The sequence below is a fragment of the Dryobates pubescens genome, chromosome 2, assembly GCF_014839835.1.
Source record: "Dryobates pubescens isolate bDryPub1 chromosome 2, bDryPub1.pri, whole genome shotgun sequence".
In the NCBI taxonomy this organism is placed as follows: Eukaryota; Metazoa; Chordata; class Aves; order Piciformes; family Picidae; genus Dryobates; species Dryobates pubescens.
The window spans coordinates 16,192,716-16,219,455 of NC_071613.1; the positions used below are offsets into that span (position 1 = coordinate 16,192,716).

The 26,740-nt window shown below is 45.6% G+C and overlaps 1 protein-coding gene across 1 annotated transcript; it reads right to left on the minus strand.

Annotated features, from left to right (window-relative positions):
- Positions 1–26,314, minus strand: DZANK1 (double zinc ribbon and ankyrin repeat domains 1). Its single transcript, XM_054171044.1, has 20 exons — positions 26,205–26,314; positions 25,174–25,327; positions 23,762–23,879; positions 23,167–23,263; positions 21,743–21,867; positions 20,180–20,265; positions 19,376–19,493; positions 18,701–18,814; positions 16,171–16,335; positions 13,712–13,834; positions 12,129–12,293; positions 10,488–10,716; positions 9,010–9,113; positions 7,821–7,895; positions 6,696–6,792; positions 5,091–5,179; positions 3,203–3,283; positions 2,109–2,236; positions 640–714; positions 1–416 (listed from the first exon to the last, which is right to left on the minus strand). The coding sequence occupies exons 1-20, from the start codon at positions 26,311–26,313 to the stop codon at positions 251–253; spliced, it is 2,418 nt and encodes an 805-aa protein (XP_054027019.1). The 5' UTR covers position 26,314; the 3' UTR covers positions 1–250.
- Positions 26,315–26,740: the final 426 nt, after the last annotated feature.

Consider the following 26,740-nt stretch of genomic DNA (forward strand, 5'->3'; position numbering starts at 1 on the left):
TGGTCCTCTCCTTGCAGGAGTTTGGAAGGGAAAGGAAATCTTGCAGGACAGAGTGCAGCTGGGGAAGAATTGTGCTGCGAACTGCCGGGAGGGAACTGGGGGTGGAATCTTGCACAAAATACTTGGCTGTGATGGGGCCCAAGCTGCTCTTAAAAGGCTGTGAGGTCTGCAGACAACTGGCTTGCATGCCTTTTGGTGCTCCCAGTCTCAGAGAACTTCTGGTGCCGCCATGATGAAGAGGCAGCTGCAATCACACACTGACAAGATCAACGTCCCTGGGTTTCCCAAGCCGGTGCAGCGCTCCCTGCCCAAGCTGACTCGGGAACAAGGAAAGAACTTGGTCGTTTCCAGCGGTGACAGCCAGATCATAGGCCAACTGCCCTTCTGCATTCTGCTTTTCCAGGCTTGCATGGCAGCTGGAAATAAAGAACAGGTTGTGTTCAGCTCCTTGAAAATCTAGTCCAAGTTACTGGAATGAGCAAAGCAGCTTGTAGGTAAGTGTCGATGCAGAGTAGCTGCAGCGGTTTCGATTGCCTCTTCCTGCAGGGGCACAGCTATGAGGTAAGAGCTCTGAGCCCTTCAGTATTGCCAACTAGAGCTGCAAGCAGACTGTGGGTGGCCTCCAGCTACGGTACTTACCGTAGCAGGGCTTGGATGCACTCCTCTCCCTCTGATCCAAGCAGAACTGCCTCATGGAGAGCAGTGTTGTTGTGCCTGCAGAGGAGGAATGAGCAATATGAGCCTAAGGAAACTGGCCTGGTAAGTGGAGAAGCCTACAGATTAAACTAGGGGTGGCGGTGTTGGGATGATAGTTGGACTTGATGATTTTAAGAGGTCTTTTCCAACCTTAATGATTATATGATTCAATGAATGGAAGGCTGTGGAACACACTTGGCATGGTGCTGATGTTTTTTGAGTAGGCTTTAGTGTTGTCTGTGATATTAAGTTGAAGCAGACAGGAAAAGGACTTGAATAGAACAGCAAATTTCCTAACAGAAATGGAGTGCATGCTGAGTAAATTTGCAGATGACACTAAGCTGGGAGGGAGGGTAGGAAGGCTCTGCAGAGAGACCTGGACAGGCTGGATCAAAGGGTCAAGGCCAATTGTATGAGACTCAACAAGGCCAAGTGCCAGGTCCTGCATGTGGCTCACAATAACCCATGTTGAAGGCTTAAGGAAGAATGGTAAGAAACTGCCCTGCAGAGGAAGACCTGTATTGACTGACACAGCTGAAGATGAGCCAGTGTGTGCCCAGGTGGCCAAGAAAGCCACCAACATCCTGGCATGGATCAGCAATAGTGTGACCAGCAGGACCAGAGAAGTGACTGTTACCCTGTACTCAGCACTGGTGAGGACACACCTTGAGAACTGGCTTCAGTTTTGAGGCCCTCACTGCAAGAAAGACACTGAGGTGTTGGAGCAGGTCCAGGCAAAAATGCTGGTGTGAAGGGTCTGGATAACAGGGCTGGTGAGGAGCAGCTGAGGGAACTGGGATTGTTTATTCTGGAGAAAAGAAGGCTGAGGGGAGACCACCTCCCTCTCTACAATTCCCTGAAAGGATGTTAGAGCCAGGTATGTGTTGGTCTCTTCTCCCTAATAACAAGTGACTGGACAAGAGGAAATTGCTTTGAGATGCACCAGGGGTGGTTTAGGTTGGATATTACAAGAAACTTCTTGACTGAAAGGATTCTTAAGGACTGGAACAGGCTCCTCAGGGAAGTGGTTGAATCCCCATGCCTGGAGGTGTTTCAGAGGCAGAGATGTGGTGCTGAGGGACATGGTTTAGCACCAGCCTTGGCAGAGTCAGACAATGGTTGGACTTAATGATCTTGAAGGTCTTTTCCAACCAAACAATTGTGTGATTCTCTGATTCTTTGAGAGAAGATCGAAGCTGGTCACTGACAGGAGGACTGTGAATACTTTTATCTTTGCTCAGTTGTAGGTTTGGTTGGGTTTTCTCAATTTGCCTTTGAAAGCTGCTGTGGGCCTACAGATTTTGTGGAGGAGGTGTGGGAGGTTAATTCTCTCTGAAACTGGAGCCCAAGTCTGTGGGTTGGGTTTTTTTGGGGGGGTAAAGCTTCCACAGGCCTGAGGCAATCTTACTTACAGCCCTGACTGCTGGTCAATGTCAGCACCTTTCTGCACAAGAAGGGGAATTACTGCTGCATGCCTGTTGAGGACAGCAATGGTGAGAGCAGGTCTGTCCTCCTCGCTGGTGCAGTTTGGGTCAGCCCCCTAGAAGGCAAAGGAGAGGAAAGGTGAGCTGGTAAAAGCCATACAGATCCTTCACCTTCCACCTTGCTTTGATATTATTATGTGTCTGGAGCAAAGCTCTATGAAGAGAGGCTGAGGGAGCTGGGGTTGTTTAGCCTGAAGAAGAGGAGGCCTTATTGCTGTCTACAACTACCTGAAGGGTGGTTGTAGCCGGGTGGGGTCTCTTCTCCCAGGCAACCAGCACCAGAACAAGAGGACACAGTCTCAAGCTGTGCCAGGAGGAGGGTTAGGCTGGATGATAGAAGTTCTTCACAGAAAGAGAGATTTGCCATTGGAATGTGCTGCCCAGGGAGGTGGTGGGGTCTCTGGAAGTGTTTAAGAAAAGCCTGGATGAGACACTTAGTGCCATGGTCTAGTTGATTAGATAGGGTTGGGTGATTGGTTGGACTGGATGATCTTGGAGGTCTCTTCCAGCCTGGTTGATTCTGTGATGAAAGCAATTTGAGTTGGCAAGCAGACTTTATCCTTGAGAGAGAGAAATGTTCTGACTGTGTGGTGGTGTTTCTTCTCAAAATGTTGTCTCCTAGCTCAAAGCCAGAGGAAGCAGGTGTAAGAAGAGCAAATTAGATCCCACAGATCTTACTACACAGCAAGCCCCCCCCCTCCCCCCAAACCCCAAACACAGAGATCATCCTTGTGTTTGCTCCACAGAGGACTTGACTCTAAGCTATAAAATCAAGGTATTTTTCTTTCTGTATGGCCTTGACAAATCCAGAGGAGAATGCCCTATGCCCTACTAGACAAATAGGAATTTGAGGAGAACATACATGAATGTAAAATAGATTTGTTTCTTCTCCAAAGTGTTCTTTCATTCTGCAGACAGTTGCATTGCAAGGATGTTGTCTCCTAAGATGTGTACCAGGCTAATATTCCTGCATTCAGTGGTCAAACAGTTAGAAAAGGAAATTTAAGCAAGCAATAACTTACTTCACTGAGCAACTGTTCTACCAAGGTGATTCTTCCTTTCCCATGTGGACCCAGTTCATCCAGGAGTTGTCTAGACTCTGGCTGTGGAAACGTGGAAAACAGTTACTAGTGTTTGGCAGAGTGAAAACACAAGGAGGAGAGGCATCTTCTGTCTTTCAGTTAAGGGGGAAGATGGACACTGAGGCATGAACGTGGTGTAGCTGATCCCCTCTACATTCCCAGTCCCTGAGCCCTTTCCAAACTGGAGCAAGTGCTGCATAACCCAGGCTAATACACAATCATAGAATTGTCAGGGTTGGAAGGGACCTTAAGGATCAGCCAGCTCCAACCCCCTGCCATGGGCAGGGACACCTCACACTACAGCAGGTTGCTCACAGCCACATCCAGCCTGGCCTTAAAAACCTCCAGGGATGAGGCTTCCACCACCTCCCTGGGCAACCTGTGCCAGTCTCTCACCACCCTCATGGGGGAGGACTTCTTCCTAACATCCAATCTGAATCTACCCATTTCTAGGGTTGGTTGGTTTGTTTGTTTTATATCTCACAAGGTCTTTGCTGTAGGATTACAGTTTGAAGCTTTGTAAACTTGAAGTATTTTATTACAAAATCACAACCTCAGCAAATGTTTCACTTCATGAAAGTTAGTTTACTAAATCTTGGACCAGCAAACAACCAAACAAAACTAAACCCCTTTTCTTTTTATGTCTTCCCAGCCTTCCACCTCCTTTTTTCTCCCTTTTTGAAAGCCCAGTCCCTTGACCAAGCATTTTAATCTCTGAACTGGTATCACAAAGCTCTGTATCTTCTTCCACCCTGTTGTTGAGCTGGCTGACTGATCCAACCTTAGCTTAATGTACATTACCCTTCTGAACTTTTCCATGCCGTTGCTGATAATCTATTTACTAGGGAATGATTCCAGGATGTTTACTGGAAGTAAAGCCCTGTTACTTGTGTTAGCACAAGTGAGGGTTGGTTTGACACCTCAGCTTCATGTGAAAACTGAGTCAACTGAGATGGTTTTTAAGGCCCTTTCTAATCCAAACCATTCTATGACTTGAAAGCTTGTTGCACAGGAACAAGCACTTGAACAGCTTGGACAGTGAAAGTTCCAGCTAAACATGAGGAGGAACTTCTTTAAGGGTGGCACAGCACTGGAACAGGCTGCCCAGGGACGTGGTGGGATCTCTGGAGGTTTTCAAAGCCTGCCTGGATTTGATCCTATGTGATCTGCTTTACGTGATCCTGCTTTGGCAGGGGGGGTTGGACTGGATGATCTTCAGAGGTCCCTTTGAACCCCTACCATTGTGTGATTCTGAGATAGATCATCCTCTGTCTGGTTCACAGTGTGTGTGAACAGTTCTGGCACAGTCAAGGGTGTGTGCTATGGAGGAAGACTAAGGAGTAAGGTCAAGGAAAGATGCTAACTCCTCCATCTGATGTTGCTTCTGAGAAACACCTGTAACAAAATCAGTCTGCAACAGTCTTTAGGCCTAATGCTGTATCAGTAAAACAGAATGAGACCAAAAATGAGAGCCACATCTAATTAAGCTCTTGGAAAGAGCAAAGTTTAGTCATTCACAGAGAGTGAGGCAACTGTACCACATCTAATGACCAAAGGTTGTACTCCTGAGTGGCCTGCCCTAGGTGATCCTGCTTTGGCAGGGGGGGTTGGACTCACTCTTTAGAGGTCCTTTCCAACCCCCACCATTCTGTGACTCTAGATTTCCTGTTCAGTAATAAATGGCAGTTACCAGTGTTCAGGTTTTATATTAAGTTGGACTTTTGTTCCCTTCCCTCACCCCCAGTGAGTGTTATAAGCTTTCTATTTTGGCTCTTATTGGTGCTCCTTCTGCAGGTAGTTTTTGCCTGTACTGGCAGAAGATACGTACAGGGAGCTCCTCTTCTTTTCCTGCAAGTGCTTTCAGCTTTGCTCTCTTTATTTCACCTCTTGGATGGAAAAGATAATGATCCTCTTTGCCTACCAGAAAGGGAAACAAGGGTTAATTCAAAGCAAAGTGAGTATCCTAACAAGAACTTCTGGGGGAGATCTGGAAAGAATTTATCCACCCAACCCAGTGTGCTTTCTGTTGAAATCAAAGCAAGGTTTATTATTTTTCTACAAGAGAAAGCAATGAGATGCTGGTTGCAGATCAGACTGCTTGTAACAAAAGGTTTACACTCAGGCAAGCTTCAACACCTGCTGCTTTGAAAGGAAGATTCAATGAAATCTGGAGCTTGGGGGGGTTGCATCTCTTTAACTAGCTGCAGTTACTCAATAGGCTTGACTCAGATTCCTGACTTCTTTGATCAAAAACCTTGCAGTTTTCCAGTGTTGTCTGGCTCCCAAATGCTTAAGAACAAAGCTAAAAGGCTTTTGCTAGATATGCATCTCCAGTATTTTTAGGAGACACAATCTGCAGAATCCTTTTGGTTGGAAAAGACCTTTAAGATCAAGTCTGGAGAGGAGAAGGCTCTGAGGAGACTTTATTGTGGCCTTCCAGTATCTTAAGCGGGCTACAGGAAAGCTGGGGAGGGACTTTTGAGGGTGTCAGGGAATGATAGGACTGGGGGGAATGGAGCAAAACTAGAAGTGGAAAGATTCAGATTGGATCTTAGGAAGAAATTCTTCACCATGAAGGTTGCCCAGGGAGGTGGTGGAAGCCTCATGCCTGGAGGTTTTTAAGGCCAGGCTGGATGTGGCTGTGAGCAGCTTGCTGTAGTGTGAGGTGTCCCTGCCCAGGGCGGGTTGGAACTGGATGATCCTCAAGGTCCCTTCCAACCCTGACAATTCTGATTCTAAGTCCAACCATTCTCCAACTCTGCCAAGGCTTGATCTTAAGTGTCTTTTCCAACCAAAATGGTTCTGTGATTCTATAAAAATACTGCTCTGAGCTGTGGCTGCAATTTACCAGCCTCCCCAGCTGTCCTTCAGGGATGGAGCCCTCCCATGAGTTGTTGACAGTCTGTCCATTCCTTAAAGATCATCTTGGGCACATTTTGAAACGTAAAGATCAACCTAAGTAGGCACAGAATGTGCCAGCCTCTTAGTTTGCCTGTCTGTGTGGTTAACCTTCCAAGTATTGCTACTGTGCTCCTGACTCCACCACCTCCCTGGGCAGCCTGTTCCACTGCCTGACCACTCTTGCAGCAAAGAAATGTTTCCTAATCTCCATCCTAAACCTCCTCTGGCACTAGTTGAGGCCATTTCCTCTCATCCTATCACTTTGTACTAGGGAGAAGAGACCAATCCCCACCTCACTCTAACCTGCTTTCAGGGAGTTGTACAGAGCAATGAAGTCTCCCCTCAACCTCCTCTTCTCCAGACAAAGCAACCCCAGCTCCCTCAGCTGCTCCTCACCAGAGCTGTTCTCCAGACCCTTCACCAGCTTTGTCCTCCTTCTCTGGACCTACTCCAGCACCTCAGTGTCTTTCTTGTAGTGAGGGGCCCCAAAAGTGAACCCAGTTCTTGAGATGGGGGGCAGGGGAAATCTCACCCAAACTGGTTTGACTGCCATGCTGTCCATCTCTGCCTTCTGCTCCAGTGTTTGGGTCATGACTGTTGAACTTCCCTGGTTTAGTAGTAGGGGTGTCCTGTGGAATCATCAAATACAGGCAGTTAATTGATTGTGTGATGCTGTTGAAATCTTAGCACAGAACAGTTGTGGTGTTTATGGGGGGGGAATATATAGGCCTTTAATATCAGTCTCAAATTAGCACAAGACAAATTATGCTGTCATCAAATTCTGGTTTGAGGCAAAGTAGTTACTTGGGGTTTTTTTTGTCTAAAAAGTTGTGTTAAGTATTTATTGGTTAAAAAAACAACCCCCCGGCACAATGTCACTTAGATGAAAATTCTCATCTAAATGGAGGACCTAATTAAGTCCTCAGTTGTGAAATGATATGAGAGACTTTTTCAGACACCACAGGGGAGGGTAGGCTTGTTAAAACTCTACACAAGAGGTACAGTCTGAATTTTGGCTCTATGGAGGTTCTTAAGGCCAGGCTGGATGGGGCTCTGGACAACCTGCTCCAGTGTGAGGTGTCCCTGCCCATGGCAGGGGGGTTGGGGCTGGATGGTCTTTGAGGTCTCTTCCAACCCTGCCAATTCTGTGATTGTATGAACTGGGAGATTTTTTTCCTCTTTGAGAAGCTGGACATTAATACATGAGTGGGGCTTTTTTTTGGAGTGTAGTGGTTTTGGACAGAGGGATTTCAAGTGTTTGGATATCACTAACAGGAGATGTGGCAAACATTATCTCCAAGTGACAGAATAATTCCTGAGCTTGTTTTTTTGAGAGGAAAAGAATGGCAGACTTGAAGAAAAGGAGGCTCTAAGAGCGAGCCTTAGGCAGTGCTAAAACTGTCAAACAACATCAGCTGAAAGAAGAATGTTAATATTGATAGCAGCCTAATGAAATGCAAGGTAATAGTGACAGAACCATGAAGTCTGCTTTGGTCATATGAAGATCATTGTTCAGCCAGCTCCAACAGAAAAAGATTCCTTTCTCTGGACTGATGAGTTAACCACCTCTGAACAAAAGGGTTTCTTGTTTGGACCTGCATATAAAAATCTCTCAGCATTATATCCTGACTGATCTACCAACAGCTTCAGAACTCACCTTTTTGACAGCAAGGGCATAATTCAGTGTAATGGTGACTTCAGAGTCACCCTCACAGATGGTAGCAGAATTCATCTAGAGGCAAAGAGCAGCTGGTTAGTGTCTCTAACCAAAAATACACAGAAAGAGGTTTAGCAGTAAGCCTTGCTGAGGATGTTTATAATGGAGCCAACACACAAAATCACACGTGTGGCCTACTTGTGATATTGTACCTGACTGAGCAAGGGGCAGGAGGCATTTGGAGTAACTGGAAAGATCAGAATGAAGTGCAAGGTCCTACACCTAGGTTGGGGCAGTCCTCTATATCAATATGGACTGGGGATGATGAGTCTGAGAGCAGCCCTGCAGAAAATTGCACTTGGGGGTACTGGTGGATGAGAAACATGAGCCAAGAGTGTGCATTTGCAGCCCAGAAGGGCAGTGGCATCCTAGGCTGCATCAAAAGAAATATGGCCAGCAGGTCAAGAGAGGAGATTCTGCCACTCTGCTCTGGTGAAACCTCATCTGGAGTACTGTGTCCAGCTCTGGAACTTTCATCAATATAGAAAGGACAGGGACCTGCTAGAGTGGGTCCAAAGGAGGAGCATGAGGATGATCAGAGGGCTGGAGCACCTCTCTTCACAAAGACAGGCTGAAAGGGCAGGGGCAGTGCAACCTGGAGAAGAGAAGGCTGCAGGGAGACCCAATAGCTACCTTTCAATATCTGATGGGGACCTACAGGGAGGCTGGGGAAGGACTGTTTTGAAGGGTCTGTAGCAATAGGAGAAGGGGCAGTGGTTTGAAACTAGAGCAGGGTAGAATTAGGTTGGACATTAAGAGGAAGTTCTTCACAATAGGGGTGATGAAATACTGGAACAGGTTGCCCAGGGAGGTGATGGGGGGGCCCCATCCTTGAAGATATTCAAGGTCAGGCTCAGCAGGTCTCTGGGCAACCTGATCTAGTGTGAGGTGTCCCTGCCCATGGCACAGGGGTTGGAACTAAGTGATCCTTGAGGTCCCTTCCAATCTTGCCAATTCTGTGATCTTCAATCAGAGACTGATTAAAAAAAATGAGACAACAGCACAAGAAAAATGACAGAAACAGGACAAGGTGGAAGGAAAAGGGAGACATTTTGTGTTCCAGTTTTTATCTAGCAGCCACAATTATCTTTTCATGACTTGAAGGTAATACTCAGAAGCTCCTTCCTACCTTTCCCATTCGAGGTTCTCCAATCAGTGCTCTGAATTGGAGGTTGTTCTGAGCATAGCTTCGAAGGTGAGCACAGATGTGATCCAGCTGTTTTCTCCAGTAACCTGATCAGAGAGATTTCAGCAGGAGAAAAATCCCTACAATTGTGATTCATGTTTTTTTCTACCCATGTGCTGGATGATTTAAAAGCCAGCATCTTTACAAAATTCATCTGAGCAAGACAACATGAAGCAAGACATACCCTGGGATCAAGTGTACCTTCAGTAAGTTTGCAGATGGCACTAAACTGAGTGGGAATCTGGATCTGCTGGAGGGTAGGGAAGCTCTCTGCAGAGGAATCTGGACAGGCTGAGGTCAGTTGCATGAGATTCAACAAAGTCAAGTGCTGGGTCCTGCACTTGGGTCACAACCCCATGCAACACTCCAGGCTTGGGGCAGAGTGGCTGGAAAGCTGCCCAACAGAAAAGGACCTGGGGGTGTTTGTTGACAGCCAGCTGAAAATGAGCCAGCAGTGTGCTCAGGTGGCCAAGAAGGCCACCAGCATCCTGGTCTGGATCAGGAGTAGTGTGGCCAGCAGCAACAGGGAAGGGATTGTGCCTATGTACTCAGCACTGGTGAGGCCACACCTCAAATACAGAGTTCAGTTTTGGGCCTCTCTCTAGAAGGGCACTGAGTTGCTGGAGTGAGTCCAGAGAAGGGCAACAAAGCTGGTGAAGGGTCTGGAGAACAGGGCTGGTGAGGAGCAGCTGAGGGAACTGGGGTTGCTCAGTCTGGAAAAGAGGAGGCTGAGAAGAGACCTCATTGCTCTCTACAACTCCCTGAGGGGAGGTTGGAGTGAGGTGGAGGTCTTCTAATAGCCAATTTAACCTCCCTAGTGCAACTTGAAGCCATTTCCTCTTGTCCTGTCACTTGTTAGTAGGGAGAGAAAACCAACAACCATCTTACTCCAGCCTCCTTTCAGGGAGCTGTAGAGAGGGAGAAGGTCTTCCTTAGCCCCCTCCTCTCCAGACTAAACAACCCCAGTTCCCTCAGATGTTCCTCACAAGACCTGTTCCGTAGACCCCTCACCAGCTTCACTGGCCTTGGGACCTTCTCCAGCACCTCAACATCTTTCTTGTAGTGAAGGCCCCAAAACTCAAGGTGTGTTTTCACCAGTGCTGTGTGGTGAGGGGCAAGCCCTTTGTAGGACCTCTGCCCCATATTTTGTATGATATGAAGAAAGCAAACTCTTAGCACATTAGTAAGGCTGCAAAAGGGGGTCAGTAACCCAAATTTTGACATGCTGATAAACTTTCTCATAGCTGTTGATGGAAAGCAATGACTGCGTTCCAAAGAACAGCATTTATAAGTGACTGGTAGGAAGACAAGACTTGTAAAGATGTAAATCAGTGTCCTCCTGATGGCACATTCCATAGAATAAGAAAAACAAAACAAGGATCATACATTGCAGCTTGGTTTAGAGAACAAAAGCTCCCAACCTTTGCCTGGACTAATGGCTGTCAGAAGAGGCTTATGATCACTCATCTTCTCCAGCTTTTCCTTTTGTGAAATCAGCTCCAGCTCCTTCTTTTCCAGCAGTTTGCTAGATGGGTAGAAAAGCCCAATGGTTTGGGTTCCTTTCTCTTCTGTTTCTTTCAGTTCTGCCCTCATTTTGGGCAAGGCAATAGGAAGAGGCTGCCAAGCAACTTGAGCTTGAAATTGTTTGGCCTGTAGGGGAGTGTAGGGAAAGGAGAAGTGTAAGCAATTGTTACAGTTTTAAAAGCTATGCTTAATTGTAAATAAGAATCAGATTAATTGTTTTTTTGTCCCCAGAGAATTCAGTCCGGGGCTGGTCTTATTCTCCTAAGGGGCTGAACAAGTAACAGAGGTAAGTTTATTTTATTTCATTTCATTGGTTCTGCAAATTTCTATATAGTTGAAGAACAGAGAGTGGTCTCTTTTTTCCTTTCTGCTGCTCACTTGCTTGCTTGTCTCTGTTCTCTGAGCTTGATTGCTTGGCCTGATTGTTCTTGGTAAGAATTGACTGGGAATGGGATAGAGATAACTTCTTAGCTGGAACAGCAGCCCTCTGGGCTGCACAGGGGAGTGTCAATCTGTACATAGGGGTATTGTGTTGTTGAATTGCATATATGTATATCTTGCATATGTTTATTGCCTTTTACACTTGGTCTAGTTTTGTGAATATAATTTCATTTTGCTTCCAAGTTCTGAGTTAGTGTGGTAAATTTGCTGAGGGGGGGGTGTGGAGTGGGGTGAATTTCCAGTTTGTTGGGGTGCAAATCCAACCCACAACAGTAATATAATTAGGCATCATTAAATGGCTTACAAGCAGAAATTAAATAGAACAATATACAGAATGGGAAAGGAATGGAAAAGGTAGCATCAAGAAACATTAACAATTCTTGATTTTAATTACCAGTCTGTAACAATGATGTAACTTTATCACAAAAGTGTGGAAAAAAGAAGGCTGAGGGGAGACCACCTTGCTGTCTACAGCTACTTGAAAGGACCTTGTGGAGAGGCTGCTGCTGGTCTCTTCCCACAGGTGATTAGTGACAGAACAAGAGGGAATGGCCTCAAGCTGTGTCTGGGTAGGTTTAGACTGGGCAGTAGGAAAAAAGTTTTCCCAGCAAGAGTGGTCAGGCATTGGAATGTGCTGCCCAGGAAGGTGGTGGAGTCCCCAAGCCTGGATGTGTTTAAAGGTGGTTTGGATGTGGTGCTTGGGGATATGGTTTAGGGGTGAGCCTTGCAGAGCAGGGTTCTGGGTTGGACTTGGTGATCCTGAGGCTCTTTTCCAACCTGAGTGTTTCTGTGATTCTGTGAAATCTCTTCAGGTGCATGCTATGATTCTATGGCTGCTAGCAGAATGGCATGTGTGCTTGTGAAGGACAAAGGCTGGCCTGGCTAAGTGTTATGGTCTTTCTTAAAACAGAGTTTTAAAAGCATTACTACATAGGCCTGAAAGAATACCAGCAGGACACATCTCTATCACAAGTAATAAGATAAAAATCCTTAAGAGCTAAAGCTTTGGAGAAAATGGTTGTTACCCATTTGCTCTTTAGAATAAGGCTGGATTTAGCTGTGTTCAAACTTAGCTTTTGCCATACTGTGTGTCTTACCTCAGAGAACCCCAATGAGTGCCCAGCATCCATGGGGCTGCTGCTGGGGGAAGCCACCCTTGATGGAGGCTCTATGTAAACACCACAGGACCCACAGAAGCGAGCGTAGGGCTGGTTGCTGCTACCACACTTGAAACAGGCAAAATAGGACGGAGGAGGTCCAGGCTGGAAAGTTCAATGAAACACCTGTCACTACAGAAATGTATGATGCATGGCTCAGGAAGGAGAAAAGCAGTGGCATGAATTAAAAGGGAGTAAAGCAGCACTGAACACAAGCCAGTGTGTGTCCAGGTGGCCACGAAGGCCAACAGCATCCTGGATCTGGAATAGTGTGTGGCCAACAGGACCAGGGAAGGGATTGTCTCCCTGTACTTGGCACTGGTGAGGCCACACCTTGAGTCCTGGGTTCAGTTTTGTGGCCCTCACTACAAAGATGTTGAGGTGCTGGAGTGGGTCTAGAGAAGGGGAACAAAGCTGGTGAAGGGTCTGGAGAGCAGAGGGGGAACTGGTTGTTTAGCCCCACTGAGGAAAGGCTGAGAGACCTGGGGCTGTTTAGCCTGGAAAAGAGAATACTGAGAGATCTTATGAATAATACATATCTGAAGGGTGGGTGACAAGAAGGTGGCACTAGTCTCTCTTCAGTGGTGTTCAGGATAGGACAAGCAGCAATGGACACAAACTGGAACACAGGAAGTTCCACCTCAACATGAGGAAAATCTTTTGTGTAAAGAGGACAGAGCACTGGAACCATGCCCAGAGAGGTTGTGAAGTCATCTTCTCTAGAGACTTTCAAGACCTGCCTGGATGCATTCCTGTGTGACCTGCCCTAGGTGATGCTGCTTTGGCAGCAGGATTGGACTTGATGATCCCTAGAGAGCCCTTCCAACCTCTACCATTCCATGAAGCTGATGAGGCCTTCAGCCAAAAACATTGCATACATCATCCCAGCTGCAGCAATTGTCTACAGAGGTGATCATAGCCCTGATTAGATATGGGAAAACTTGCATTGGGTAGCCTATAGCTTAACCTTTGATGGACAAGTTACTCTGGCAGAGTACACAGCTGCAGCATCTCAGCTGATGCTCACTGACATGTGGTAATGTGTTTACATATCCAAACCCTTAAGTCATGGACTGAGGTGGGGTCAGGATGTCATCTAAGCCCTGCATTTTTCTTTCCATTACCCCATGTGCTCTAAGCAAGTATTTTGATGATCAGCTGTGTACTAACTGACAGTTCTGCAAGGAGAAGGTTGAAATGACTGTAGGTCACAGCTGAGTAAAACCCAATTTGTCAGCACAAGGGACAGTGGCTCCAAGCTAGAGAAGAGCAGATTTTGATTGGATGTTAGGAACAAGTTCTGCACCATGAGGGTAGTGGAACACTGGAACAGATTGCCCAGGGAGGTTGGTTGAGGCCTCATCCCTGGAGGTATTTGATGTGACACTTGACAGGGTTCTGGGCAGCCTGATCTAGTTGAGGATGTCCCTGCTTACTGCAGAGGGGATTGGACCAGATGACCTTTGGAGGTGCCTTCCAACCCAGACCATTCTCTGATTTTATGACCCACTGAGGGCACGTGCCTTCGCTCCACACCAGTCACAGAAATGGGCATCACAGCGGTTAACACGATGGCATTTGGAGCACGAAACCGTCTCCTTCTGCTGGCCGTGGTAAGGTGGTGGAGTGTCTCCTCCAAACCCTGGCTGATAAAACAAAACCAAGCATTAGGGAAGAAAATAGTTCTTATGAAGAAGAGTTCACAAGGGGGAGGAGGAAAGCTATCTGCTTTTCAAACACAAGATAACATTCAGCCTAAAAGAATTACTTCGAATTAGAATAAGCAACAGACTGACCTGGATCTCCTGGTTTGGGGGTTGGGGTTGGGTTTTCATTATAAAACCACCTTGAAATACAACCTTAGTTAAGAATACTCTCTTTTTTTGCAGAGTAAAAAACGATATATTTTTTTTCCTCATGAATGGTGTCGTCTTGTGCTGAGCATTTCTTAATACACCTCACATCTAAGGACACTTCTTGTTGCTGTAGTATGGCAGGTTCAGGCAAGGAGTTTTCTCCTGGTTTAGTGTTTGCTGGGTAAATATTTCTTACACCCTTTTACCTCACAGAAGTTGTAGATTACCTGCCTTTCCTACTACAATTAACTTAGGCATGTGAAAGCAAACGGATTTTGCAGCTGACATGGCTGGAGGTTGAGTTACTTAGGACAAGAAAGGTCTTGTTGGGACAAATAATTTGTTGGGTTTTGCCTCAAGGCTTTTGCAGGTTTGTTTTTTTTCCTCTGCAGCTCAGGAATATGGATAAGAAAGAGGAGCTGAGGAAAATTCTTTTGATTACAGGCAGCACAGCAGTAAGTAAGCAAACACCAAACAGCCCTGTTTTAACCTGTGCCTGTGTTGCACTGTGGATGATGCAATGTGAGGGCTCGTTTGGAAGAGAACATTCACAAGAACCCAAGCCAAAGTATGTTCTAAAGCTAAATTATTTAATAGCCAGTCACAGTAATATCACTGTTAGCACTAATTATTAATTATTCAGGAATTACTACTACATAACAACTAACCAACCACACATTGCTAATTAGTTAAATTGATCATTGCTCTTCATAATCCTCTGTGAGCATTTCACCTCCGCTCTTAGGTGCCACAGATCTCACCATCTACATGTGAAGCTACCTCCTCATTTCTACATTCACTGAGGCAGCTAAACATGCATTCATGGTAGGTAAGTAGAGATTCCTACTGAAATTCACTTTGAAATGACACCTCAGTGGCTGCATGGCACCTTGGGGACATGGTTTAGCAGCCATGGTGGATGATGGGTGGACTCCATGATCTTAGAGGTCTTTTCCAGCCAACACAATTCTGTGATTCTACACAGGAGAACTTTTAAAGCTCAGGTTGTTACTATTGTCATAAGAAGATTTCAACTTGCAGGTCACCATTCTTCTCTCTTTTTCTGTATTTGTCAAGAGGTGGAAGTAAAATTCATCTAAGGAATCAAGTGAGCAAGCTCAATGTGGAGTTGAAGCAGACAGTGGTTCTGGGGAGTAGGGGAGAGGGCATTTATTGTTGCTTTTCTCACCTCTGTGCAGAATCACAGCCAAACACAAGCAGAGAAGCTGTATGCATGCAGGGAAAGCAGCAAATGAAGATAAGAAAAAGCGTGTCAAAGAATATTTACCTTTTACAATATACCTGAAATCAGCCAGAGTGATCTTCCTGATGTACATACTCAAGTTTTCTATTGCAACTGACAATAATCTGAACACAAAGAAGGCTCCCCTGGACTACCTGTTTTCTAAGAAGCTCCTGAGCTTTCACAATGGCATAGAATCATAGAATGGTTTAGGTTGGAAGGAACCTCCAAAGCTCATCCAGTCCAACCCTCTCTGCAGTAAGCAGGGACATCCTCAACTAGATCAGGCTGCCCAGAGCCCTGTCAAGCCTCTCTGTGAATATCTCCAGGGATGGGGCCCCAACCACCTCCCTGGGTAACCTGTTCTAGGGTTCCACCACCCTCATGATAAAGAATCTGTTCCTAACATCCAATCTAAATCTGCTCTTCTCTAGCCATTGCCCCTCGTCCTGTCACTCCAGGCCTTTGTAAACAGTCTCTCTCTGTCCTTCTTATAGCCTCTTTCAGGTACTGGAAGGTCATTATTAGGTCTCCCAAGAGCCTTCTCCAGGCTGCACACCCCCAGCTCCCTCAGCCTGTCCTCATGGCAGAGGTTCTCTAACCCCCTGATCATTTTTGTGGCCCTTCTCTGGACCTGCTCCATCAAGTCCATGTCATTCTTATACTAAGGGTTCCAGACCTGTACACAGTACTCCAGGTGAGGTCTCACCAGAGCAAAGAGGCATTTGCAACCCTCACCTCCACAGGAGAAACTTGAAGGTATATGAGACATTTAGTGTTTAGGTGGATATTTGTGATGGAGCATCTGTGGGAGCACTGAACTTGAATATGACATGGAAGAAGGATTCTCTGCTTTTGTAACATAGGCACACAGGGATCTGACTGCAGTTTTCCAAAGGAAAAGTATGTGATTTGATTTGATTTCCCCTGGAGTTATTGATGCAAGAAGCCTTACCAGATGTAGTTCAGGCAGCTTGCTTTCACAAGTCACACAGTGTTTGTGGTGAAGAGGATTTCCTGTGCCACACACCTGACAAATTACTTTACCCTTAAAGAGAGAAAGAATGTATTTCACAGGGTGTTTGAAAACTGGGAACAAGAAGAGAACTTGATGTTACCAAGAGCTGTGGTTATTCAGCCCTGCAGATGGAAGAGGTCCTTCAAGCCTATTCTGTGGGCTTCAAACTTTAGCTGGGCCATATTGCTTGGTCATTACAACTGCACATATCTTGGTGACAATTTGTGCTAAAGTGTGTTAGAGTTCCCTCAGGAGACAGAGCATCAATACCTCCAGATCTTTTTTATGGCTTAGTGTCAGTGTGCTTAGTCACTGCACTCACAGAAAACAAATAGTCCAGTATCTGCAAGGACAATTGATTATTTGCTGTTATTGTTGTTCTTGTTATATACCATGGAGGTGCACTAAAATTTTCACTATCAACAATTGAACTTCCACCAGGGCTAAGTGCAATGAGCCTGGTCTTTTGATGACTGCCACAAATCAGTCTGTGGTTGTCTTTACACCAACATGAAGGTTGCATAAAGCATGGAATTGGGGTCAGTGTCTAAAATCTAACTTGACATCAAGGCCTCAGGTTGTGGATCTCCTTTGTTATCTGACAGTCTTCAATCAATACCTTCCTTTCAGCATCCTTTGCTTTCCAAAAGTATTTCCTTGCAGTTATCACAGAGGTTGAGATTGCAAGGGACCTCTGGAGGTCTAACCCTGTCCTGCTACCCAGAGCAGGTTATCTAAGACCATATCTTCAAGGATGGAGACTCCACAACCTCTCTAGGCAACCTGTGCCAGTGCTTGGTCACTCTCAGAGTGAAAAAGTGTTTCCTTTATAATATCCAGTGAGAACCTTCTGTATTTCAGTTTGTGCCCACTGCCTCTGGTCCCATTACTGGGCACCACTGCAAAGAGCCTGACTCTGTCTTCTTTATACCCTCCCTTCAGATATTTATGCATATTGATGAGAATCCCTCAAGTCTTCTCTTCCCTAAAAAATTCTCAGCTCTCACAATCTTTCCTCCACAAACTCCCTTACTTATATTAATGCTTCTTTCTTTAGTATGTCCATCACTCTCTTGTACTGGAGAGCTCCAAACTGGACACTGTACTCCAGATACAGCCTCACTAGTGCTGAGTATAGGGGAATGCAGCCCAGCACATCATCTGACTTTTTTGAGCAGGTCCCTGAAAAGGCCAAAGTCTGCTCTCCTAGAGTCAGAGGATGTGATCCTGCATTTTGCCCTTGCTCCTTCCTTTCAGGTCCTGAATTCCATCATCCCATGGCCTTTAGCAGCCATGGCTGTCTTTGACTTTCAAGAAGCTCTTTGTTCTAAGTATGAGACTCAGCAGAGCTCCCTTCTTTACTTGAATCAAACAGTTGTCATCAATCCCTTCCAGGAACCTCTAGATTTTTATGCCCTGCTGCTTTGTTCTTACAGCAGATATTGGAGTGCTTGAAGTCCCTCATGAGGACCAGGACCTGCAAATATGAGCTTACCTCTAGCTGTCTGCAGAAGACCTCATCTACTGGTCAGTGGTCTAGAGTAGACACCCATACAATGGCACCCATACAGTCAGGTGAGCCATTCTCCACATCTCTGTGGTCTCAGCAAGATCATGGCCCTGGAACTATTCAATATAGTCATCAAAAACTATGACTCTGTCCAGTTCTGGGCTCCCCAGTTCAAGAGGGAGTCCAAGAGAGTGTCCAAGGGAGGCTATGAAGATAACAAAGGGACTGGACCATATGAGGAAAGGCTGAGAGACCTGGGGCTTGTTTAGTCTGAAAAAGAGAAGACTGAGACTGTTTATAAATATCTGAAGGGTGGATGTCAAGAGGAAAGTGCCAGTCTCTTTGCAGTGGGGTGCTGTGACAGGACAAGGGGCAATGGATATCAGCTGGAACACAGGAAGTTGCACCTCAACATGAGGAAAAACTTCTTCACTGTAAGGGTGAAAGAGCACTGCAGCAAGCCACCAGGAGAGGTTGTGGAGCCTCCTTTTCTGCAGACTTTTAAGACCTGTCTGGATGCTTTCCTGTGTGTCCTGTCCTAGGTGATCCTGCTTGGGGAAGTGGGGGTGTGGACTTGAAGATCTCCAGAGCTCCTTTCCAACCCCCACCATTCTATGATTCTCTGACTTGGATGAAGTGAACCCTCAGCAGGTTTGCTGACAATATCCACTTGGACACACTCCTCTGTGATTTAATCTAGGTAACGCTGCTCTAGCAGGGAGGGTTGGATTAGATGATCTCCAGAGTACCCCTCCAACCCCTACAGTTCTGTGGTTCTGTGATACAAACCCAAGCTGGGATCAGAATATTTGTAACAAAGCCATCTGCCAGAAGAAGGCATGCCAGAAGGTAAAATGCTATTTTGTTGTACTTCTTCTCAATTACCTTTATGCAGCTGTTGGATTGGGGCTGCAGCTGTGGAGCTTTTGGTGACTCACACACAATGCAAGTGGGAGTATTTGTTGGCACCAGATGTTTGCATTCAAGACAGGGAGCCATCTGAAGAGAAAGTCACATTGCAGCATGTTAAGGATCATAAGGAGAACATTAAGGTTACACAGTATCACAGTACATTAGAGGTTGGAAGGGACCTCCAGAGATCAAGTCCAACTCCCATGCCAAAAGCAGGATCACTTAGGGTAGTCCACACAGCAATGTGTCCAGGTAGACTTTGAAAGTCTCCAGAGAAGGAGACTCCACTCCCCTGAAGGAGCACAGGTCAGCAAGTTTTCAGGAAGAAACTTCTTCACTGAAAAGGTTCCCTGGGAGGTGTTTGAATACTTATCCCTGGAGGTGTCTCAGTGACACAGAGATGTGGTGCTGAGGGATATGGTTTAGCACCACACCTGGCAGAGTTAGAGAATGATTGGACTTGATGATCTTAAAGATCTTCTAAGTGAAACAATTGGATGATTCTGTGATAAGAGAAAACAATCAGAACACAACTTCCAAAATGGAAGCGGGATTACTTCATGGTCTTGCCAGCATTCAGTGCATAATTGGCTAAGGAAGGTGGTTTCTGCAAAGATGATCTGTTGATTGATGTGATGTTTTGCTGACCTGTGCTCCCTCAGGGGATGGAAAGTGATGTACTGGCACAGGTGGGATAGGAGATCCACATTCCTGACAGAAGTGAGCCAAGGGGTCAGCCAGGCGAGGTGCAGAGCACTGAGGACATCTGAAAAGAAGAGTAAACTGGCTGAGCTTTGTTTGGGTTTGTACTGCTGCACAGCAACAAATAATCTGGAACCTCTGGTGACAGGACTTAGGCCACTGATGTCTCAGTTGGAGTTTCCAAGCTCTGGTGTTTCACCAGGCTGTGCCCTAACATCCATGAGCTCTCTACAAGATTCTGAACTCTTAACAGCTTTGTGAGGTAGAAAGCTCTCTGGCTGTTGTGGAGTTTCATACTTTGTGCCTCACCAGGTGAGTCTCCTGACACACCATCTGTATCAGGCTTTACTGCTGCAACATGGGAAACCACTGCTGGAGAGCACATCACCTCTTGCAATACTGATAATCATTTTGTGAGACTACTCTAGGGAGCAGGTTCCCCCTACAGCAGTGAGGGCTGCACTCTAATTTGAAATGCCAGCTTTTCCTCTGATCTGACACCTATAATAGGAATTATATTTTGTTTAAGAGATAAGATAGTTGAAAACTGTGTGTGGTGAAATGGAAATCAAACCATATGCAAGAGAAGTTTCAAAGCCCTCCCTACAGCATCATCTCCAGTCACAAACCAGTGTGTGGCATTGCTTTTGTCCTTTTTGCAGAGCCCCACAGCATTATCAAATTGGTTACAAAAGGCAATTGCTCAGATGTTTTCCAAGGATAAATGTGTTCAGAGAAGAGGTCACTTACCTGAGGAAATCTGTTTCCCTATGGATCCTTGACACCTGTGTGCTTGCTAAACTTCTCTGGCCAGTCACTGCAGAAGAGCTGGCAAACTGAAATAAAGGTAATTCTTTAGCCTGAAGTAAAGGAAAGTTTGCAAATTGCATGGAAGATTAGCAAAGTTTTTACAGTGAGGATGGTTGAAACACTGAGCCAGGCTGCTCAGAGATGTAGTTAGAAGCCTCATCCCTGGAAACATTCCGGGTCAGATTGGATGGGTCTCTGAGCAACTGGATCTAGCTGAAGATGTTCCCACTCACTGTGACAGGGTTGGACTAGATGAGCCTTAAAGGTCCCTTCCAACCCAAACCATTATATGGGTTTCTATGAAAATCAGCTACAGATGTTATTTGGGACAATCAACACTAGAATGTGTTGCTTTAAGGAATATGTAATGTCATCACTTAATTCTCCTCTTATAGAATCATAGAAGCCACAGAATTGTTTCAGTTGGGAAAGACCTCTAAGATCACTGAGTCCAAGTGTCAACACCACTATGGCCATTAAACCATGTCCCAGAGTGCCATTTCCATGTCTCACTCTGCCCTAGTGAGACCACACCTGGAATACTGTGTCCAGTTTTGGGCTCCCCAGTTCAAGACAGACAGGGACCTGCTGGAGAGAGTCCAATGAGGATGATTAGGGAACTTGAGCATCTCCCCTGTGAAGAGAGACTGAGAGACCTGGGGCTGTTTAATCTGGAGAAGACTGAGAGTGGATCTGATCAGTGTCTCCAAGTATCAGAGGTGTGGCTGTGAAGTGGAGGGGGCCAAGCTCTTTTTGGTGGTGTGCAATAATAAGACAAGAAACAATGGATGCAAGGAACAAGGGATGCAAACTTGAACATAGAAGGTTTCACGTCAACATGAGGAGAAACTTCTGAGAGGTGATCTCATCAATGCTTATCAATACCTAAAGGGTGGAGGCCAAGAGGATGTGGTGTCCAGTGACAGGACAAGGGGCAGTGGGTACAAACCAGAACACAGGAGGTTTCACTTAAATGTAAGGAAATTTTTCTTCCTTCAAAGGTGCTGGTGCCCTGGAGCAGGCTGCCCAGAGAAGGTGTGGAGCCTTCCCCTCTGGAGACTTTCAGACCTGCCTGGATGCAGCCCTGTGCAACCTGCTGGGTGACCTTTCTTTAGCAGGGGGATTGGACTAGATGATCTCTGGAAGTTCCTTCCAATCCCCACCATTCTGTGATACTCTAATTCTGAGGCTTACCAACAGATGGCCATAAGTGTTTGCTAACTGCAGATTGAGTAACCCAATAGAAGAGAACTGGTAGGAAGGCAGGCATCATTAATTTGCTTTGCCTGGTTTGGTCCTAACTGATAGCCCTGGACTGCTTTGGGTATTCCTATTCCAGTGTGTAGATTTGCATTGCTGCTGGATAGCACAGCCCCAAAGCATTAATTTCTGAGAGATTAGATGAGAATGATCACAAAGTTATTCTTTTTTGTTGTTGTTTTGTTTTAGAGCTCAGTTCTGATGACAGCCTTTTACAGCTGTCCTCAACACCCCTTTGCTTACCTGTACTGACTCTGTTGGCAGTGCTGAGAGGGATCCATCTCTGTCCTCTGTTGCTTCCAAATGACCAACAAGGAACTTGGGTCCACGCAGGGACCTGTGAGTAATCTTTCTTTCTGTTTCCAAGTCTGAAATTACAATCCTCTTGTTATACTGTCATTCACTTCGTGCAGTTAACATCTATCTTCATTACATACTCTTGTTTTAAATTCCAGTAGCTTAGCATATGTAAAATAATGTATTTGACAGCCAGATTTTGGATTCAAATACACTGCATGGAATTACAGGAAATGAAACTAGGAAAAAACCCTCAGTCCTACCTAGTTTTCTTTACTTTTGAATTCCTTCCTGCAAGCAGCCCCCCAGCTCCTAACAGTAAATTGATTTGTAACCATTAATATGATTCCCTGCTCTTAAGACAGTCCCATTGCTGGCACCATGGAATACCAGGCTTTATCTGTGGAGAAAAATCTGGGTTAAGCCTTCATTTCTGCTTTGTGGATTTACTGTGGAGTAGTACTGCAAACAAACACCAGTCAAGAACTCTCTAAACCCTTTGCAGTCCCACCCATTTAGCAGCATGTTCTGGCACAAAGTGAAGACAGTGTGGGCATTTTTATGCTGCTGAAGAAATGAATGACATTTTAATAGGTGTTTAAGAGCTAAGGTGAAATGTGTGGAAGGTAATTTTTATTCTCTATTAGCAGCTGTCATGGTTGGAGTGCCTTTAAGAAACCATAAAGAAGTCTTCCAGGAGGACCTGAGAGGTCCAGAGGTGGACTGGAGAGTGACATTTTTGTTGTTTCTTTCCCATAATGCCTGCATCTCCCATTTATAAAGGGGCAGCACAAGCTGTTCCTTCCCCTTTTTTTTCCCTCCCTCTCTGCTCCTGGGTGGCCAGGGAGTGAGGCCTGTTTCAGCCTTGCTCATGCTGCCAATTTGGGCCTGGAGCAGCCTGGCTGGCCATGGAGCTGGAGAGCTGCATTGGCAACTGTGTCACTTGAGTATAGGGGAGTGCAGAGAGGTTTAGAGTGTGTGTGTGGGCACTCAGGCCTGGGATTTCAGCCCGATTTGGAGGGAATTTTGTGGAAGTTTTGGCCTAAGGAGGTTTTGGAGAACCATGGCCTATGGATTTCTTTGTATTTGATATGCCTTGCACTGCATTTCCATTTAAACTTTCCAATTCTATCCAGTCCTGATGTGGAGTATTTTCTTTAACTACTTTGAGAAGAGTTGGAGAGCTCTGTCTCGCTCCTTAAACCCAGACAGCAGTGCTAAGCAACTGAAATTGGAATTCCTGGAGGGTCTTCTGTCTTCTGAGATGGTGTTAAAATTCCCCATAGGCTACCAGTGCTATAAAAGGAGTATTTGTCACTATTTTAAACTGAGACAGAAGGCTAATTCAGTTTGCTGGAGTAATACCATACCTTGAGAATCTTGGGGTGCTTCACTCCAGGCAGGCTTGATTTGCAAATTCACTCGATTCTTCTTTGGGTTTGTAGTCAACATTCCACCTTCCCTCCCCTAAAAAGAAATTCCCTTTTAATTACAAGTGAAGGGTTTGGGGGTGCTCTGTTCCTCTTTGGCTATAGCTGTTTCTTGTGATTTTAAAAGCACAAGGGTTCCATGCAGGCCTTTGAAAAGCTTCAATTGGAAATGTAAAGTTTTAAGTGTTTGACTTGAAGATAAGAGACCAGGGGGAAATGGGAAACATTGGAGAAAGGATTTTTTTTCAATGCTTGACTTCAACTCCTAGATTCATAGAATGATTTGGGTTGGAAGGGAGGGACCTTAAAGATCATTTAGTTCTGACCCCCCTGCCATGGTCAGGGACACCTTCTGCTAGACCAGGCTGCTCAAGGTCTCATCCAACCTGGCCTTCAACACCTCCAGGAAGGACCAAAGCAGCAAAGATGGGCAGAGAGAAAAAGCATATTAAAAGTCTAGGCAGCCAAGGTTTCATCTTTAAGTAATATCTACAGTATTTTATGTTCACACCAGGGGTTGACTGCTAAAACTTACCTGTGTGGTGCTGTCTTTTAGGAAATTCTTGGCATTGCCTTCAAGAGAGCAAAGGATGTTTGGTTGCTTGTACTCTACCAGAAACACTTTTGTTACAACTGTGCTCTTCCTGCAGTCCCTGAAAAGCAAGGTTCACAAAGCTATCTGCAGGCTACCAACCCATGTACAGCAGCAAGGCAATCACCAATGAACCTGGATCATCTCTTTCAAGCTTGCAAGTCATTTTTTCACGTGGTAAGTATAAAGCCTGGGAAATGCTCTAAGGAAAGTCCTGGTTCTCTTTTTTTAGGGGGTGGGACAAGAGGGTTAGAAGGTTTTTCAGTTTGGTTCTTCTTTCTTGTTGTGGTTTTGGTTTGGTTTGATTGTCCTGAAGTCTAAAATGTGCATGGTAAGAAGTTACCAATAAAAACCCCAGAGTGGTTTGGGTTGGAAGGGACCTTAAAGATCACCTAATTCCATCTCCCCCTGCCATGGGCACTAGACCAGGCTACTCAAGGCCTGATCCAGCCTGGCCTTGAGTACCACCAGAAAGGAGGCATCCACAACCTCCTGAGCAATCTGTTCCAGTGTCTCACCACCATTGTACTGAAGAACTTCTTCCTAAGATCCAGTCTAAGCCTACTCTCTCTCAGCTTAAAACCATTCTCCCTTGTCCTATGCCTGGGCACCATTATGAAAAGTCTCTCTCCAGCCTTCCTGTAGGATCCTTTGAGGTACTGGAAGGCAGCTATAGGGTCCCCCTGGGGTCTTCTCTTCTCCAGGTTGAACAACCTCAGAAGGAGGAGAAGGAGAAGGAAGAGAAAGTGTTACTCAGCACCACATCTCTGCATCTTTTAAACATCTCCAGGAATGGGAATTCAACCACCTTCCTGGGGAGCCTGTTCCAGTCTCTGAGAGCCCTTTCAGTTAAGAAGTTTCTTCTGATAGCCAACCTAAACGTCCCCTGGCACAGCTTCAGAGCATTTCCTCTCCTATCACTTGATCCTAAGGAAAAGAGATCAACACCCACCTGGTTCTATCTTCCTTTCAGGGAGCTGTAGAGAGCAATGAGGTCTCGCCTCAACCCTCCCTTTCTCCATGCTAACCAAACAAGAGTTTCCTCAGCTGCTCCTCACAAGTCCTGTTCTCCAGACCCATTCCAGCACCTCAATGTCTTTCTTGTAGTAAGGGTCTCAAAAGTGAACCCAAGACTCAAGGTATGACCTCGCCAGTGCTGGCCACACTATTCCTGATCCAGGCCAGGATGCTGTTGGCTTTCTTGGCCACAAGCTGCCTCATGTTTAGCTGATTGTGGATCAACACCCCTAGGTCTTTCTTTGCTCAGCATCTTTCCAGCCATTCTTCCTCAAACCTGGAGCATTCATGGGGTTGTTGTGATTGAAAATATGAGGAAAATAACCCAGTATACTTACTTTGTAACTGCCAGTGCCTTGACCATTATCTTCCCAACTGGTAGTATGATAGGACCTTTATACTTGAAAGTGTTATGTTCTCTATAGCCAGGTTTCCTGATGAGTTCTGGCTTACTTCCATCTAAAGTGTAATAAATAGAGACCTCAGGTGTATCTGAAAGACACAGAGAAAGCAGTTAGCCAAACTCCATTCAATGTGTGAAAGGCATATATAGAATCTAGTGCAGGTTGCACAGGAATGCATCCAGATGGGTCTTGAAAGTCTCCAGAGAAGGAGAGTCCACGACCTCTCTGGGCAGCTTGCTCCAGTGCTCTGTGACCCTCACAGTGAAGAAGTTCCTCCTCATGTTGAGGTGGAACCTTCTGTGCTGTAGTGTATATCCACCAGCCAGAGCAAAGAAGAGAAGAGAGCAAAATAAGCTGTACTGCAAAAGTAGAAGATTTTCAACAAGCCAATGGAAGGATATTAACCTATCTCTTGTTATCATTCTGTGTCCAATCCCTAACATTATTTATCTTTCATTCAAAGTCTGTGGTGGGTTGAAATTTCACCCCCCACTCCTTCTTCCAGGGTCACAATTTCAGGCTAAGCAATATTGCCTTTCCTAATGTAGCTCTGCAATGGCTTTGCATGAAAACATTGCAGCAGCCAGCTGCTTCTGATGACAGCAAAGATATTTTCTTCCCTGGTGAAAGCTCACACATCAGAAAACTACGGGGAAAACTTTGGGATGAGCTTCTTTCAAGCACGTCTCAAAGCTAACTGCAACAGCTTAAAGAGCTTGATCATGGAAGCAAACAAGGCTGCTGACAACATCTGAAATAACTCATGTGTCAATAATGGTGTTTGAAAGCAGAAAAATAAGTGCAAGTGCATTCAGTGTATCAAAACATGGCTGATTTTTAAAGTTCCTTAATCAAATGATGCTCCTAAAAATCACAATTAGATGGAAATAAAAGTATAGAGGCTAAAAGCTTCAAATTAAGACCTAAGGAAAGGTTTTACATAGAGCCAAAGCTCTTATTCATACCTGATTTTATTTCTATGAAGGTATTTGTGTCTATTTCCCATTTAGCCTTCCCTGGGAGAGGGATCCGAAGTGGGATGACCTGGGGAACGGAGATGGAGCCAGCTGTCATTTTACTCAGCAGTGACCTCTGAAAGACAAAAAGGCAGACAGTAATGTTTCTCAGCAGAATGCATTGAGCAATGGTGGTCTTTTCATCTAAGGACTTCCCTTCATTTCATCATAAATTTGTAGAATTCTTCTGTTTGTAAAAGACCTTTGAGATCATCAAGTCAGACCATTCTCTAACTCTACCAAGGCTGGTGCTAAACCATGTCCCTCAGCACCACATCTCTGTGTCATTGAGACACCTCCAGGGAGGGGATTCAGCCCCCTCCCTGGGGAACCTATTCCATTCATTGAGAACCATTTCAGGGAAGAAGGGAGCTGTAGAGAGCAATGAGGTCTCCCCTCAGCCACCTCTTTTCCCCACTGAACAGTCCCATTTCCCTCAGCTGCTCCTCACCAGACCTGTTCTCCAGACCCTTCACCAGCTTTGT